This window comes from Melitaea cinxia, chromosome Z (assembly GCF_905220565.1).
Source record: "Melitaea cinxia chromosome Z, ilMelCinx1.1, whole genome shotgun sequence".
Lineage (NCBI taxonomy): Eukaryota > Metazoa > Arthropoda > Insecta > Lepidoptera > Nymphalidae > Melitaea > Melitaea cinxia.
This window is the reverse complement of record NC_059424.1, coordinates 18933900-18952658: the sequence shown is the minus strand read 5'-3', so window position 1 is coordinate 18952658 and position 18759 is coordinate 18933900. Positions and strand designations below refer to the sequence as shown.

The 18759-nt window shown below is 31.3% G+C and overlaps 1 protein-coding gene across 1 annotated transcript; it reads left to right on the top strand.

Moving 5' to 3' along the window:
- The first annotated feature begins 673 nt into the window (after positions 1-673).
- On the top strand, positions 674-16453 carry LOC123668659 (tryptophan 5-hydroxylase 1). The gene is made up of 10 exons (XM_045602369.1): positions 674-940; positions 1160-1313; positions 2152-2317; positions 2826-2876; positions 7038-7155; positions 8029-8192; positions 9243-9369; positions 10971-11203; positions 12432-12648; positions 16229-16453. Exons 1-10 carry the CDS (start codon positions 674-676, stop codon positions 16316-16318), a joined length of 1587 nt encoding a protein of 528 aa, XP_045458325.1. The 3' UTR covers positions 16319-16453.
- Positions 16454-18759: the final 2306 nt, after the last annotated feature.

The window sequence follows — 18759 nt, the reverse complement described above, 5'->3', positions numbered from 1 at the left end:
TTTATAACTCTACGAACTGAACAATTACTTGATTGACAAATTCCACGCGGAAGGATTTAGTAAAAAATAAAATTTGTCTTGTCTGTTTTTGAATATTACACAAAATAATTACGAATGTTGTGGTAATAAACAAATGATTGAAAACGGGTAAATCACCTTCTTTATAATAAAGTTATAATAAGCAATACATACAAAAAAATAGAATATTTAAATATCCTTACAAAATAAAACAACTCATATTTGTATCCTGTAATATGACGTCACAAAAAAAAGATAAAATGTAGAAACCTACGATAATAAACAAGTTTTTTTTACAAAAAAAAGAACAATTTAAGCATAGATAAAACTTTATTAATTAATATAGAGTCTATAGCATAAATTAACATTATTAGAAAAGTTGAAAGCGAAAGGTATAAATGTGTCCGTGACTTTATGGAATGAAAGATTTTCCAAGTTACACTGAACACTTGATTCAGCCAATCAAATATACCCACCCTCCGGCCATCTCCCGCGCCTCTTCTCTTTAAATAGCGCGATACGCAGGGAGCAGGCCACAGTGTGAATAAGGCAGTGCACATTCACTTTAGACTGTACCAAAAATAATATCCAAGAAGTAACACTAAATAATAATCAAGAACATACAATCCATCAAATCTAAGATTAAAATCCTAAAATGAGTGGTTCCGGAAAAGGTCTTTTGGGTTTATGGCTGTACAGAAACGGTTCAAATTGGCAAGTAAAAACTGAGGCGCCTCATCACCCAAAATTGGCTGAACTCCACGCAGCTCACCAGCAAGCTCAAGAGGGGGAGAGGATTTCTGTTATCTTTACCGTAAAAAACCAAGTCGGAGGTTTAGTTAAGGTTCTTTCGGTCTTCCAAGACCTGGGTATCAACGTTCTTCATATTGAATCTAGAAAGTCTGCAATGGAACTATCTGCTGTAAGTCCGAAATTTTCAATTAGTGCTGTAAAACTATAGTAGAAAACTTTATTGTTGTTTTCGTCAATTTTTAGTGGAACTTAGCTTAATCTTAATATTTTAATTCCAAACATTTTTACTGTAATTAGTAATTAATATTTAAGAAAACTGTGAAGTATGCCTAAATTTACATTACCTGTTGCATTGAGCGAATATTTCAAAAGATTTGTTGCGTTTTAGTCTGATATCCTGGTCGACGTCGAATGCGATCCTCGTAGAATGGATCAGCTCAAGCGAATGCTTAAACGCGAAATTCAAGATTTCGAAGTGGTTTCCTCGCAAACTGGTGAAGAATTTCCACCACCAACACCTTTATCAGCAGCTGCTAGCTTTGGTATATAAATTTAACTAACTTAATATTATATTGCAACTTACATTACTATTGCCCAATTTCTTGTTCTTCTTTCCAAGACAGTACATATTCATGTTCCTGTTTTTAAGAATTGTTTTAATGTCACTTTTTTACTAACATTTCTTGATATCTTTCTCATTAAAAACAGGAAAACGATAATAAACAAAAATAGAAAAAACACATAATTAACACTTCTTCATAAGCCTGTCACGAAAACTCACAAGAGCTTATCCGGACAAGCCGCCGCATCGCATACCATATTATCATATAATATCTATACCGTACCGTATGATATTATAGCAATTACCAAAATTTTGTGACTATTAAACGCTTAAAGATTTCAATAAGTGTTCTTTTAGTGATCCTCTATTTGCGTTTGTCCAGGTATTACTTTTGTGGGCCTTCGGGAAGTTCATTGACAAATGCGGGTATAATGGTTTCGAAACTCATAAAGTCGTGTTTTATTATTACTTTTAAAATCACTTAAGAAGAAAATAATATTATATTTCATATATTATAATGTTTATAATTTTTTATTACTTTTCTATAATTAAATTAAAATCATTGCGACAAACTGGAAATTTGTTTAAGACTATGTGACTAAATTGGTAAAGTTTTAATATAATGTGTTACAAATAGAAACTTCGAATTTATAACGTAATTCTATATTAAACATATACTTAATATATTCATATATGAAAGTCTTTATTATAGTTTTTGTCGTTAATACAACAATGTGTTATTTATTATTTATTAATTAATTTTGCATAAGGTACCTACGTATAAAAGAAGGTGTAAATTTTATCTGTGATTTGTTTAGATTTTGGTGAGATGGCTTGGTTTCCTCGAAAGATATCTGATTTAGACCGTGCTCAGAATGTTCTCATGTACGGTTCTGAATTGGACGCTGATCATCCTGGATTTAAAGATCCAGTCTACCGCAAGCGACGGGAACAATTCGCTGCTATCGCTAATAATTATAAATAGTAAGTATCCGACGAACACATAAGTTTTCCCGTGAAATCATTAACGAATTCCAAACATTTTCTTTAATCATCAACAATTTAACATTATTATTTTTTTAATTTTAACGAAGTCTTAAAACGAAATTTAGTGACGCTTTATTACGCTTAGTTTCTGTGGATTATTATAAATAAAGTTGGGTAGATACAGTATCCGATAAACAGAAACATTATCTCTACAAAGGCATTATAAAAGATTTTCAAAATTAGTATATTTTGGCTTATACTTTATATTAATCAAAGTTATTATGAATAAATTAATAAACTTGCTTACTATTCCGTAATCGGGCAATAGAAACTTAAACTGTATAGGTATTTTAAGAATTCATGAATTGATTTTAAGAATTCATTCATTAAATGAGTAGACATATTACTTTTGCTGGACGGACTTACTATCAAGTTTCGGGTTACACGGCTATAGTCAGGAGCCGTCTAATCCGAATTAAATACTGTAAAGTACTATCGTTTACAGCGGACAGCCCATTCCGAAGGTGCAATACACAGAATCGGAGATCAAAACCTGGTAAGTAAGAAGTTTACTTAATAATAAGAGTGACACTTGATTTCATATCTTTGAGTTACTTATTAAATTTTAACATAACACAAATAAGCAATATTTAAGCCGTGGTTAGACCATTATTTATAAATTAATTTCGATTATTTGAACACTGAATCCTTATAAACGAGAATGAGTAGTAATGTAGTATCATCGTCAATCACCTTTATATTGTGTTTACTTTTATGGTAAAATACAAGAAATGCTTAGTTAGAAAATTTTTTAACTTTTGAAGATCGATTTTAAAAACATGTAGCTTTAATCATTGTGTATAGTTTTCTTTATTTTTAAAATATTGTATCATTCGCTTACAAACTACTAAACTTACGATATAACAGTTTTTAAAGATATTTTTAGCAACAACCTAATAAACGATGACTAAATTTAAGTGAAATAAAAAAATAAGTGTGATATGTCTGGAGTTCACTTCTTAAAAACTTATTAAAAAAAACGTCTAAAAAAGTGTTCTATAAAACGAATCAAATTATAATAACCGATTTAAATTATATAAATAGAGCCGCGTTGGCGCAATGGTTACAGCCATGGATTGTACCTGTTGCGCTGGCGGTTGCGGGTTCGATCCCCGCACATGACAAACATTTGTTTTGGCCACACAGGTGTTTGCCATGGTCTGGGTGTTTGTGCAGTCCTTGTGGGTCTCCTTACCGTGCCTCGGAAAGCACGTTAAGCCGTTGGTCCCGGTTGTTATCATGTACATCTGATAGCGATCGTTACTCATAGTAGGAATATATCCGCCAACCCGCATTGGAGCAGCGTGGTGGATTAAGCTCTGATCCTTCTCCTACATGGGGAAAGAGGCCTATGCCCAGTAGTGGGATATTACAGACTGAAGCGTGATTTAAATTATTAGTTTAATCTTAAAACAAAACATTAATCGACGCTTGATCTTCTGTTATAAACATAAACAGCTTGAGCGTCAGCGTCAATGGTTTCACACAATTTCACTTTGCATATTTTCTTGTACCACGGATCTTATACTTGAGACACTTCAAGTAACTCTAAAACATAAAATATATATAATATTTACTTACGAATCACTTCAGCCTATCGCAGTCCACTGCTGGACATAGGCCTCCCCAAGTTCGCGCCACACATCCCGGTCCTCCGCAATCCTCGTCCAGCCTACACCGGCAATCTTACGTAGATCGTCGGTCCAACGGGCCGGAGGACGTCCCACACTGCGTTTGCAAAGACGCGGTCTCCACTTTAGGACCCATCTACTCCAACGGCCAACGGTCCTGCGACACAGATGACCAGCCCACTGCCACTTCAACTTGCTAATTCTGTGGGCTATGTCGGTTACTTTCGTTCTCTCGCGGATAGTCTCATTTCTAATCCTGTCTTTGAGAGAGACCCCAAGCATAGCCCGTTCCATTGCACGTTGAGCGACTTTAAGCTTGTGGACCAGTCCCTTTGTCAGTGTCCACGTCTCGGCTCCGTATGTTAACACAGGCAGGACGCATTGCTCGAAAACTTTTGTCTTCAAGCATTGCAATTACTTACGAATAACGTTTCCAATATATTAGATACTGAAATAGCCAGGCTACCAATTATAAAATACGACAAGCTTGGCGAAGCTGTATTCAATATTATATAAAGTTTCACATAAAGTTTTACGAACCAATTTAGAACAATCACAAACTGAGATCGATGTACTTGTAGAGTTCCTCGGTGTTAATTTCAAATACAATTTCAAGTACTTAAATCGATATTCTGATGCAATCAAGGATATATGTTGTATTAGATTTTATAGATTGACACATTGGTAGCTTATTTACGTTAGTTACCGACTTCCAAAAAAAGGAGGAGGTGGTAACAGACGCGTAGTAAAATGTTATGATGTAGCTCATCATATTTTAATGGGCGTACAGATTTTTATGTTTTTTATTCGAAAGCTGGCGCTTATACTGTCTCATGTGGTCTCATTTTTACACAGTTAAAAAAAATGACGAAAAATTGAAACAATAGCGTAGATGTTCATGTAAAAGACAAAATTTGTGTCTTTGTGGTAATTAATGTAATTATTTAGTCATTATTTATTATGTGCTTTGGAATAGTTTCAGAGTTACTATCTGATATCTTTAAACGAGCAATTCGTGTATATATATTCAATTATTGAAATCTCGGTAAAGTATGGGTTTCGGATGCGATGAATCGTTCAAGCTAGGATTTATTTAATTTTTATTTTTTGTTTTTCCGTGTTTTCAATGGCAAATGCAATGAAAAGCTGCTACAATATTATCATAATATATTAAGAATACGAAGGCGAATTTTGGCATTGTTTAAAAAATTATAATAGCTCAGGTAGGTAGTCGGCCGGTCCTGAAACGAGAACACACCGGTTCAAGCCCACATGTCTCCAGATCGATTATTTTTACCCTTTTTTCTACTTGCACTCGTTATTTTTATTTAAATAACCAGAATATACTTTTTCATCATTACGTCAGTTACATCGAAAAATATTATTCATATATTATCAATATGTAAATTCGTATTTAAATATGATTTACAAACAACATGATTTACTAACAAAAAACCAAGCTAAGCTCGGTTACCTAGTTACCTCCTACTATGTATTTTGTATAAGTGTATTTGTCGATTCATTGAGATCGATTTGCAATTTGATTAAATTAAAACGAAGAATCAAATTGGAATCTTATATTTTTCAATTACAATTTGTGAGTCTTGTTCGATGCGATAAAAAAAGGGAAAAAAGAAAAAAAAGGGTACATTTTACATAATGGCCGCGTTATATAGATTGTTCTGTCACTCACTTCACTGTTCATAGACACTGTCACAGTTTATATAAACAACTTCACACTGACAACTGACGAATAAGGAACGGCCGCGTGCTGTTGTAGTGTTGCTATACGAAATAAGTGACAGACGTTCCTTAACAGTATTTAATGACTATAACTGAGTGGTCGAGAGTTATATGGGATTCTATGGTATTTTTATTAAATTATTATTATAATTACTACACAATAAGTGTTTTTTTTTATCTTATATTCTGTCACTATGTAACTCATACTCAAACTCTTTGCTATCATTTATCTTTTGGCGTATTAATTTAGTTTTGTCAAAATAGCTTTAAAATAAACTAGCGACCAATATTCGTCCAAATTTTTTACACGATTAGTAATCACCAACATATCATGTACTAAAACCTTCTCCAAAACAAACTGCGTCTTATGGTATAAGTATTATTCCGATCGGTTTAACAGTTTTCGTAGTATAACCACACAAGAATACCGGCTCTCCATTTATTAGTATAGATACATAGATAGATAGATAGATAGATAGATAGATAGATAGATAGATAGATAGATAGATAGATAGATAGATAGATAGATAGATAGATAGATAGATAGATAGATAGATAGATAGATAGATTGTTGCTTTATATAGGAGGAAGTATATAAGTACATAAAATGAGTTTTTGAAATGATAAATAAAATCAATCTGTACTTAAACCCCTAAAGCTTTCATCAGTTTTACAATCGAATGGATTCTTTAACAATTAGGGCACAGCATAATATTTCCAGCTCAAAACATGGAGTAACCCGAATGGGGTAGTACCTGAACCTTATAGAAAATCACAGCTGAATAATACTGTTTTCATGCAGTGTTGTTTTCCTTTTGGTGAATAAGGTGACCAGAGCTCCTGGGGGTAATTAGAGGTAGAGTCGGCAAAGCGCTTGCAGTGCTTCTGGTGTTGCAGGCGTCTATAAGCTACGGTAATCTGTTACCATCAGGTGAGCCGTATGCTTGTTTGCCGACCTAGTGGCATTAAAAAAAATAATAATGCGTCATCGCTCACAAATCGTAAAACACATAATTACGTCATAAAAGATATATAATTAAATATGCTTAATTTTACAGTTGGATCTGGAAAGTAACATTAAAAAATTATCAAAAGTTATTTTAAAGCTAGTCGTAGCTATAAATTACGTTAGCATCAACATTTCAAAATTTTATTCGATAAACCAGCGAAAAAAAAATGTGATACTTGTTTGAAAGCTAAATACTTACTATGTGTGAGTGCGCGAGTTCATAATTTCGCTTTTATATGCTCTGAATTGTTTTAAAGCCGTTTATCTTTTTTAGGGGTATCGTATTCAGGGAACTTCATAAACTCTACCAGAAACATGCTTGTGAGGAATACCTCGAAAACTGGCCTCAGTTGGTCAAGTACTGCGGTTATAGAGAAGATAATTTACCTCAGGTAATCTTACTCATTAATTGTTTATAAGTATGTTTTTTAAAAAATGTAGGCAAATATATGTGTTCGTAGAGTAGTGCCTCATTGGGCAAATTTCCTTATCGATAATTTAAACGCATATTAATAACCTTTTCAATGTCGTTTAAACAATTGCGTGACTCCTTTTAATCTTTAATAATAAAACTTAAACTTATGAGAACTAATTTACAGTGTTAACGCAGAAATTATCTTTAGTAACAATAGATGGCGTTACTGCTGTTAGTTTTATACGTGCTTTCGGAAAAGTCCGATTGATATCGCTACTTGTTTAATATTTGTAACATAATTATGTTTGTCTGTGGGTGCTTATTATAAATATGTATATAGACTTACTTTTCGCAAGCGATAACAGATGGCGCTCCTAGTATGAAGTGGTTCATTTCTTCAGCGGAGTTTAATGGTTGTTTTGTAGAAGATGTTGTTCGTAAACATGTACAGATGTCTCTAGTCGACTGTCTGTAATATTTGTAGAATTTTCTGATTAAAGCTGAACTGAGCTGAAAAAAGTTTTACAAACTTTGGCGCTCTGTAATCTTGACGTAATTAAAACACTTTTATATGTTTTACTTCATTATATGAAATCGACTTTTATTAAACGCATTTCATATAAAATTCAAATTAATTGATAATTTACATACTTCTCTAGTAGATATTTTACTTAGTTTGTGTGTTATAATTATAGAATATTTTGAATTTTCATAACAAATTTATGTAAAAATTTACAGAAATTAAAATCGACTTAGACGACTGTTTTCGAAAAATAATATATATACGATTAAATGTGATTGTCTACAAATTATGACGAAAATTATTTTCGAACACAATTAATTTTTACAGTTGGAAGATGTAAGCGTATTCCTCAAGCGTAAGACTGGATTTCAACTGCGTCCCGTAGCGGGCTATTTATCTCCTAGGGATTTCCTCTCTGGCTTGGCTTTTAGAGTGTTTCACTGCACTCAATATATTCGACACTCTTCTGATCCTTTCTATACCCCTGAGCCGTAAGTATTCATAGCTTATTTAGGATACATTTTCAGTGGTGTAGTTGTATTATTATTCTAACAGTCTTCCAATTATTATTATTCCAATTAGTTTATATACTTATGAAAAAAAAAGCATAAAAAAACAAAATAGTAAATTTAACAAAGTGAAAATACTGAAGAAGAGCACCTTTACATATAACATTAAATAATTCAAAAATGTATAATTCAGTTTATCTTGTAAATTACTTCCACAATACAAATTTAAATGCATTTGGGACAGATCAACTCGACATATAAACGCCATTTCGACAAATTACAATTTAATTTGTCCGGAAATGGCGTATCAACGTTTTCACAAACTCTCAGCTCTATCTTTATTATGTTCTCCTAGTACTTAGCTCCATTGAACTTTCTTTATATTCTTCAGCGAAGTTTAAATTTAAAAACGTTTCATAATCCTACGAAATACAATATTTCTCCATAGAATGAGTTTCAATTAAATTTAATTAACAATTTAGTACAAGAACAATGATATTACAAAATGAACTATTTGTTTTTTTTTGTATATTCAATAAACCTTGAGATTTACCTGATAAATTAAATAAGTACCCTTCGATAATAAGATAATAATCAAATATTACTTTTTATTAAATATTAAAGAGTGCTACTCATAATACGATTGTATAAAAGAACAATTTAGAGTATAATATTAAAAAAAACTAAATATCTAATTTATTAGATTTGTGGTTCAACGAAACATGGAAGAAAATGTCTTAAACTAATTTACTAGATTAACTATCGTCTATGTTAATAATGTGAAATATCGCCAGTAATTACGTATAAAGCTTTTTTTTTTATCTCACATGAAAGAACTTTAATAAAGAAAAAGTAAAAGTAATAAAATTTTATCTAACGTTATTTTATCAACTAATTGAATTAGATGAGATGATATTGACTAATTGATTAGGCTTATATAAAACTAATTGAAAGATAAATAATTATTTTGTCTACACTTAAGCTTCTTTTGTAAGTAAAATTTCACTTTAAAATATTTCTTTATATTTTCAGCGATTGCTGTCACGAGCTCCTAGGGCACATGCCTCTACTTGCCAATCCGAGTTTTGCTCAGTTCTCTCAAGAACTTGGACTGGCATCGCTCGGAGCGTCTGATGAGGATGTTGATAAATTGGCAACGGTGAGATCGAGATTAAAATAGTTTTAAATTTTAAAACGCCTGTCACTATAATATATTACCTAATTTATTTGCTAAATATTTTTGATCGTATCAAAATCTTACAAAAGATCTAGTACCGTAATATAATCCATTAAAGCAGATATAATTATAATTATTACTATTACGTAATTAATAAAAATATAATACGATAAAAACATTTTATCGAAATACAATTTATTTTCTTTGTGCGAATATTTATTAGAAATAAATAATATAATAAAAAATACGCTAAAAAGATGATTTTATCAATAACGTTCACATAACAGCTGTCTCTCGAAGACGCATGTTTAAGTTATAATTTGTTCTGACGTCCGTCTTCTCTTAAGTAACTTTCTGCAAAAGTTGTAGACATAAGTTCCATTTTATTATCAACTGATTAAAATACCATCTGATACGTCTGTTCAGTGATGGAACATTTGATACGAGAATAACGCATAGATATTTGTCCCATAAATAACAGTATAAACAAACACGATAGGCTAAAATAATTGCTATCTTAAGATATTCTTTTGAACAATGTAAATTATTTCAAGCATGCAGTTTATATTCCTAATAAATTATTCTGAAAGTATTCTCAGCGTATAAGCGGTGGTATCGCTTTTAAAAATCCAAACGACGTTTACGCAACGTCGATATACTAGCGGTGTAAGGTGTGTAAGTTAAAATTATATTCAACTGTTTCAAGTAATTTAATTATGAAATGTAAATTGCTTCGAATTACTCTGAATATTTTATTACTAAAATCATCGTCATCGTTTTATTAACATCAGTGAATGTTTTTTTTATTTGAATAGAAGAATGGCGCGTTCCCCTTGACCGGGTTCGCGATTAATCTTCTCAATCCATTTCCTAACTCACTTCAAACTGACAGTTGTTGAATGATAGATTAAACTACCCAAATACAACCACTTGAATTATAAAAATAAAAATATTCGCAAAAATTCTACTCAAATATGTATTTATAATACCAACATTTATATTTCAAATAAATATTGACGCTCGCGAAATGTTTAATCTGATAATTTACTCCAATCACTCGTGTAACCACAAAGCGAAATACCGTTGAATTTTGTGTTTTACACTTCCAAATTTATTCGTAAATGTGTTTCATGTTATTTGGTATTTTTGCGTGATGTAATTTAAATTAAAATTATTATAACTTTTCATACTCGTTGTTCTGAGTTGGCTTTAATCATGCTTTATTTTTAACTAGCTGTGCCCGCGACTTCGTCCGCGTGGAATTTAACAAAAAGTTATTGTTTATTTTGCAGAGTTATAAAATAAATAGATTTCTAGAATAAAACTTGCTTAAGTTACTCCTTATTACATCTGCTATCTATTAGTGAAGGTCCTGTCAAAATTTGTCCAGCCGTTTCAGAAATTAGCTGGAACAGACAGACAGATAAACAGACAAAAATCCATATGAATTAAGTAAAAAGCGATTATTTTATTATTACAAACAGACACTCGAATTGTATTTATTTGTATAGATTAAGGTATTTTTGGAAGACGTATCCTCTAATTTTAATCTCAATCTATTATAATTTTTGTTATTGTTTTAGCTCTACTTCTTTACGGTAGAATTCGGTCTGTGCCGTCAAGCTGATGGAAGTTTCCGAGTATATGGAGCTGGTCTCCTCTCTTCCGTGGCCGAACTGCAACATGCTCTCACCACTCCCGAAAAAATCAAGAGATTCGACCCGGATGTCACCGTCAATGAAGAATGCATTATAACGTCATACCAGAATGCTTATTATTACACTGATTCCTTCGAAGAAGCAAAGGAGAAAATGAGGTTAGTCATAAATATGTACAAAATCCATTGTGATTCGTAAAATTACGGTACCAAAGCATAAACTCCTTGCCACTCCATATTCGGTCTGTAGATCTGGTCAGACTAAATTAATCTTAAAGATTTAAATATTTCTATACATACTAATATAACTGAGGTAGGGCACGGCAGGAATTTCCTGCTCAAAATATGGAGCAGCCCGACTGGGGTAGTATGTCGACCTTACAGAAGATCACAGCAAAATAATACTGTTTTCAAGCAGTATTGTGTTCCTGTTGGTGAGTAAAGTGACCAGAGCTCCTGGGGGGGTTAGGGATTGGGTCGGCAACGCGCTTGCGATGCCTCTGGTGTTGCAGGCGTCTATAAGACACGGTAATCGCTTACCATCAGGTGAGCCGTACGCTTGTTTGCCGACCTAGTGACATAAAAAAAATACTTACTTAACTGACAATAAATTTATTTGTCAACTGGTCGTTCCTCATTTGAGATAATAAGATAATACAAACATTGTGACCTAGAAACTAAGAGTACGAGGAAACAAATATACGTTATTACTGTCGTCTAAATAAAATCTGTGATCTTTATAAACAATACATTTAGATAAAAATAACAAGTAACACATATTTTTTTCAATTTTTAACCTTGTTGTTTTTTTTTAATAGAAGCACGTACTTTTAAAAACAAGAACTGAGTTTTGTGACGTTCCACTTTGCAATATCAAAAACTAATTAAGAAATGTAAAATACATTTTGAAAACCAAATAATATGAATTCATTTACCACTTATTATTTTTTACCAAGGTAAAAAGTCAAAAAGCGTGAATTGCAATTTTATTGAATGCGAATAAAATTTCGCTCACAATTGTTTATTGCTACGACAGAAATCCTTCCTTTGTTGCCAAAAATCTAAAATTTGATTCGAAGACGGAACAGGAACTTTTGTTGATATTTAGTTAATTGTAAAGACCGGTATTTGTCTCTGACCGAGATATAATTTTGATGTTGTAGGTCGATTATTTTTAAAACAATTTTCTTAAGTTTTGAAAATAAAGTCAAGCTAAGTATCTATAAGATGATAAAATTAAATTTCAGTTTTAATTCTGGACAAAACGCCAAGCTGCTTTACTGCACATTGTTAGATGTACATGTTTCAAAATTTCTCATGTTTTCAATTTTTTTTTTACATAACATAAATTATAAATCCAAACTAATAATTAATCATTTTTTTTCAGAGCCTACGCAGACAGTATCCAACGTCCCTTCGGAGTACGTTACAACCCATATACTCAAAGTGTTGAAATATTGAGCAATGCCCAGAAAATAACTGCTCTTGTTCGTGAATTGAGAGGAGATATTTGTATCGTGTCTTCTGCGATAAAGAAGATTTCTGCTCAAGATTCTACTCTTGATGTTGAGACAATCGCCAACATGCTACATACTGGACTTCAGGTATTTTAATTGTGAATGAGTATTAAGAACTATTACTTAATATTCCTTGCTCAGCTGTTGAAGTGCAACGATGAGTCACTGTTTTCTCGATATATATAGACGATAGTATCTTAGTTTAAAAAAAGAAAACTGTTTATGTGATGCAAGTGACTGCAGTGGTTTTGATGAAATTCTAACGTTGGAACTTATTTTTAACACATTTTTTATAATTTAAAATTAAACAAAAGAAATCACATCGGAACAGTATTAAACTAAAAAAAAAATAAAGCACAATTCTTGAGAAAATACATAAGAAGCGATTAAGGATAATAGAAAATAATTTAAGTAATATTGTCTCCGACAGAGATTGCTTAATTGCTTAAAACTGCCGCTACTGCTAAAATGTTTTACTAACTTTTTCAAGTTTCATTTTCGAAATATATTAATTATATTATGAAGCCTATGTTATATAAAATACTCTCAGACATTTTCTTATAATAATTATTTCTTATAGTATTTTTTATAGTTTCTCATAGTAAGTAATTTATTTCATTGAATTACTTAAGTTTTAAAAGCGGCAGTAGCATTCATTCCATTCATTATATTCGTGTAACAAAGATCATTATCGTTTCAATATTTTTTAAAAGTTTTAATATTCTAATAATTAAATTGTTTACCATTATTTTGGTAAAACATAAGTTCAGTGACTTATCATGTATCCTGTATCTTATGTTTCGTTTCATAAAACTTGTGTAGTAATAAAAAATCTTATTCTATTGTCATTCATTACCTTGATTAATATTTCAAGAATAAAATAACTTTTCTTACTTTAATAATTTTTTATAATACGCAAAAAAATACTCGAAAAGCATACCATCTCCTTTTCTCTCCAAAATGTTTAATAATAATCCATAATAAGTTCATGTTTCGTTTCTTAAGTCAATTTAACAAATTTCTGAAACTGTTTTTACCAACTCTAATAACACGTTTGACGAATTGTGAAAACTATTAAATTACAATGGTGAAGAGTTGCCGTGTCGAAACGTAGACTAGTTTACAACTATTACCTACTTCATATATTATATATATTTACTAACATTTAAATATTTGCTATTGTGTATGATATGGTCATTAATGATGTAATTCATTAGTTAAATAAATAGCTTTTTTTTTATTGCGCTTTAAAAATATAACCACTAAAAGTCGTCAAATCGGGTTTCAAATTGCAAACAAAACTGTTTTCAATATTTTATATTGTAGCTAAATTAATATTCAAATTATTATGGGAATCTTCTACCTTTACTAAGAGTAAGGTTAAATACACGCTCAAATTTGTCAAATTGTTTCGCTGCGAGTTGTTTGACGCATGCCTCAGATAATCCCCCGTTACATACTGATATTACTAGGATGTTTGCTTTCAAAGTTGAAAAGGACTTATGTGAAACTAGCTGTGCCTGCGACTTCGTCCGCGTGGAATGGTGACTTTGGACAGAATTTTTTTGATATGTCTTTTAATTTATTTTGGAGTAGCTGTGCCCACGATTCCGCCCATGTAGAGTAGTGACTTTAGACAGCTTTTTTTGGATATACCTTTTAGTTTACTTTTATTACAAGCACTGTCGCTTACATGTGTTCAACATGACTCTTTAAATCGGTACAAGTTTTTTTATCAACCGATTGACATAAAACAAGCACAAAATATTAAGTGAAGCTTACCACAATATTAGTGAAAACCGCATCTAAATCAGATAAGCCGCTTCTGAGATTAGCGTGCACAAACATATTACATTTACATTTTTATTATATGTATTGATTTAAACTCATAAACTCAAGGGTGCTTGCTCTGGTTCGATTCGGTCGTTACATTTAATACTTCAAAGCGTTTAAGATTTCATAACATTTTAATACTCAAATATAAATAATGATTCGTACAGCGGACATTAAAACTGCTTTGGCGTCTAAAATACTTCACTTATTACCATTTACAAGAGCTCACTAAAAGGTTTATATTCTCATACACTTTCATTGATGTGAATAACCCGCCTTACGTGTAAATTACTTGGATGGGATACACTTTGGACGGACGTGAATATTGTACTCGTAATCGGCTTTAATACTGTCTGAGTTTTCATCAAAGTTGGCCACTCGCCAAAAATAAAGTCCCTCGTTCTATTTACCTAGTATTTCAAAACATATTTCGAAACGTTCTTGACCCGAGTTCTAAGGATAGCATTGAAACCTTTTGAGGGTTGAAAGGTCGTATTGTTCGTGAGATAAAAATATCGTTCCGAATTTGGGTAGACGACTTTGAAAAGTATTGTTCATCTTACAATTTTTTTTTTTGTTCTACTTTCTGTCAAAATAATTATCTTAATTTAGTTATTTTAATTTCTTGTGTTTGTAATGTATATTAATATAGAAATTAAGTGTTTATTTTGACATGTTATTCTCAACATTTGCTACACCGACTTTATACATTTTTATAAAAGACATACTCAGAGTAAGTAACTCAGAGTTTGATTATTATCAGAAATGCCAACTGATTAGATATACATCTATACATGTATACATGTAAATAAAACTGTAGTGTCTGTTTGTATTTTTAAAATAACCGCTTTTTACTAAATGTATATAGATGTATACACGGTACATATACCAAAATAGCATATTTACAATTTTTGTCTTTCTATCTGTCTGTTTATTCCGGCTAAACTCTGAAACGGCTCAACTGATTTCGAGCTTTTATTCTAGAAATTTATTTATTTTGAACAATATTTTTTTAAACTCACGCGGACGCAGTCGTGGGCATAGCTAGTTGTATATAAATCTGTCTATGGAATGAAGTAGGGAAAATCAGGCGAAGATTTAATTTTTAGCTTATTGACCATAAGGTGGACCTTTCTGAATGGTTGCCGCCCTTGTTCTAGTTCCTTCTCTATAACAGCACCTCTTTACTCCAGTTTTGTTTTAGTTTTTATCAAGAACATAATATTCACAATTTGACGACACGTTGGCGCAACGGTCATAGCACTGGTTTGTTACTGATGGTTGCGGTTTCGATCCCCGCACATGGCATATATTTGTATTAACCATACAGATGTTTACCGTGGTCAGGCTAGTGCTTGTATATTGTGTGTTTCCGTACCCTCGACACAGCAGTAAATCCTAGTGGAGGCCGTTGATTGTGAGGCGTTTATTTACACGAAGAAAGAGGCCTAATCAGCGGCATGTTACTGGCTGAATCGTTATTTCAATTTTTCTTTAAATAATTCAGTAATTTGAATTTCGACAGTTGCAATACTGAATGACGTTTACGGTTTCTTTGCTCCTGTTGCAGTTTAGGACCACTTTTAGCCATCCAGTTAACTATACTATTACTAACCAAACTGCCTAATGTTAATAAACATTTATTCATATTGTAGCTCTTAATTATTTATTCTTATATATAAAAATAAAAACTTCTTAAGACACAAAAAAAATAAAGTTCATGAAAAGCTTAGCAGGATGGACGTTAACAATTTTAGGGAGATAGGTATAGTGTATTTAGGCATATTATTTACGTTTCATATTGGCGAAAAAAAAAATTTTTTTGCCTTGACAGGTCAATGAAAGGAGTCCACAGAGCGCTTCCGGGGGCAGTTCTCCAAATTCTGAACGAGGTCTCTCTCCTCGTCCCGACGTACCTAAATAAAAATTATAAACAGTAGTGTATGTCGTCTCTCTCTTGAAAAATGCTTCTTTAGTATTCTAAATAAAGCTTTATAAGTAAAATATATTATAATTATACTGTATGTTAAATTTTATCAGTAGGTTCTTTTGCAAATTTTAGATTCTATTAGATAGAGATTATATAAATTATTAAAAAGTTATTATTAATTTTATTTTGAATATAATTTAAAATAAAATAAAAATAATGACAATATAATTAGTAATGTATGTAGTAGTCGTGTGTTGTTAATGTACTAGAATAAGACAACGTTTTAAAAATTATTACACTTAATTTTCACATTAGAGTGATTGTATTGCTTTAAAATTTATGCAAGATTATCTTTGTAATTTATTATTTGTGTTCAATATTAAGAAATTTTATCTATTCAAAACATGTAATCAAAAAATAAAAATTAAAAATTAAACAAAAAATGGAGTTTTTTTTTAAGTGAGTAATATAACTGTAATACTTACTGGTCCTCCTTTTTTATGTCAGTTAAATAAAGCATATTATTGATAAAATGTCGTATGTAAAATAATTTCCTTGCACCTCACTAATATTAAACGGTAATAAAGTATTTTAAAATATGTAGAGCAAAATGAATTGTTTGTAGTTTTTGTTAATTTTTACAGGATGCTCGCAGAAGATAAAGAATTAGCATTATTTAGATATTATTTTGAATAAAGGTGTCGCGTCATGTTTGTAGAGAAAAGTGATTGAATTCTCTCGGCTTACACTATCGTTCTTGCAATAAAATTTACAGAAAGCTTGCTACGGTCCGTTTACGGAAATTACACAAAGAGCTTTTGCAACCTGACTTTTCTTACTAAGCCTACTGGAAGTACTCGTCATAATGTCTAAAAAATTGTGCATTTATGTCGCTTTAAAGAAAAAGTAGACGACAGCTACATTTTCATTCCGATATTAGTGTAAAAAAACTATAAAGATTAACTACCCGACTCATAGTTTTTGTAGTTGACAGTAGATTTGGTTTATTTTCGCTCAGAGAGTTGGAATTACGGTTGAATCGGGAAATGCCAGCAGAGTTCTTCCATACCAAGCGGATGTGATTTAAATTACAATCATGCGTAAAGAGCTATTTATAAGTTCTGCTTTGTTAATGTGAATTGTAATGTTTATTAATAGGCTGTAATGTAACAGTAATAAAATATTTAAGCTTAATAAGCATGAGTGTATTCTGAATTTGTGTATAAGATTTATATTTGGATTACACAAATATGATGATATTTCCGAATTTCGCATAAAACTCAATTGGCTCCCGAATCGCCTTTGCAAGAATACTCATATCCTTACCCTACTTTACTCTGTTTTATTTAATCCCTTTACCCTTCCTACGAATGAATGATTCAAATACCTTGGTGATTTCCATTAACGCTGTCTTTGTTCTGACGGTAATTTTCATCTTGAAATTTCTTCTCACTCCTGTTCCTTTTATGATAAATCTTTTACAGTTCAAGCCTCTCGTCTTTCGAATGCCTTGCCCTTGAATATTGGACGTGTACAAAACCCTCCGACTTTTAAAAAGTTTGTTAGGAAGCATTTTCTTGAAGCTCAAGAGTAAATAAGTAATTTATAAGTATACTAGCTGACCCAGGCACGCGTTGCTGTGGCTCAGTAATTATAATAGAATCAAGTTTTTTCCAATACTTTTACAATCAAATTAACATTTTCTTAAAAAAAAAATTGATTTATTCATGTGGGATGAATATATATGTAAATTCTATATTCAAACGCACCATCTAGAAACAGAAATACGTCGCCATTTTCCGGATAACTGTGTAACTTGGATGCTAAACCGCCATTTCATATAGAAATACAGTGCCATCTATCGGATATCTGTGCAACTTAGATCCTAAATCGCCATCTAAAGATTTTATAGAACCAATCGATAAAAAATAAATTATTTGTAATAACAAACATTGAGATCAATAATTGAGATAAAAAGTACAATAATTATATCCCAAGTTGGACCAAAATACAGTAGTTTTGGAATTTATCGCTAACATACATCGTGACACGAAATTTATATATAAATATATATATATACGGTATGTATGTATGTATATGTTTACTTATTTGAATATTTTGTATAAATATATTGTAACTTGTACACCTATGCTGACGCTAGACCATTTCCTTTGCCCTAAGGTTGCCTGGAAGTGATCGCTCTTTAGCGATAAGGCCGCCTTGTATAATGATATATTGTTAAAATCTTTCTTTCTTTGCTATGTATTATTTCTGTTTTTGCTGTACAATAAAGTGTATTATTATTATTATTATTATTATTATTATTATTACAACACTATTTTATTGGTTCCTAAAATCCTTCAATTTCCGCTTTGTAAGTAAAAAAATACTCATACTTTTTGTGATTTTTCTATATGTACATATAAACTATGTGA

Excerpts from the sequence above, each read along its gene's own strand:
- LOC123668659 (XM_045602369.1), top strand. The coding sequence starts at position 674 with ATGAGTGGTTCCGGAAAAGGTCTTTTGGGTTTATGGCTGTACAGAAAC. Across the intron at positions 2,877-7,037 it reads GAATCGGAGATCAAAACCTG|GGGTATCGTATTCAGGGAAC; the intron begins GTAAGTAAGAAG and ends TATCTTTTTTAG. Across the intron at positions 9,370-10,970 it reads ATGTTGATAAATTGGCAACG|CTCTACTTCTTTACGGTAGA; the intron begins GTGAGATCGAGA and ends TTATTGTTTTAG.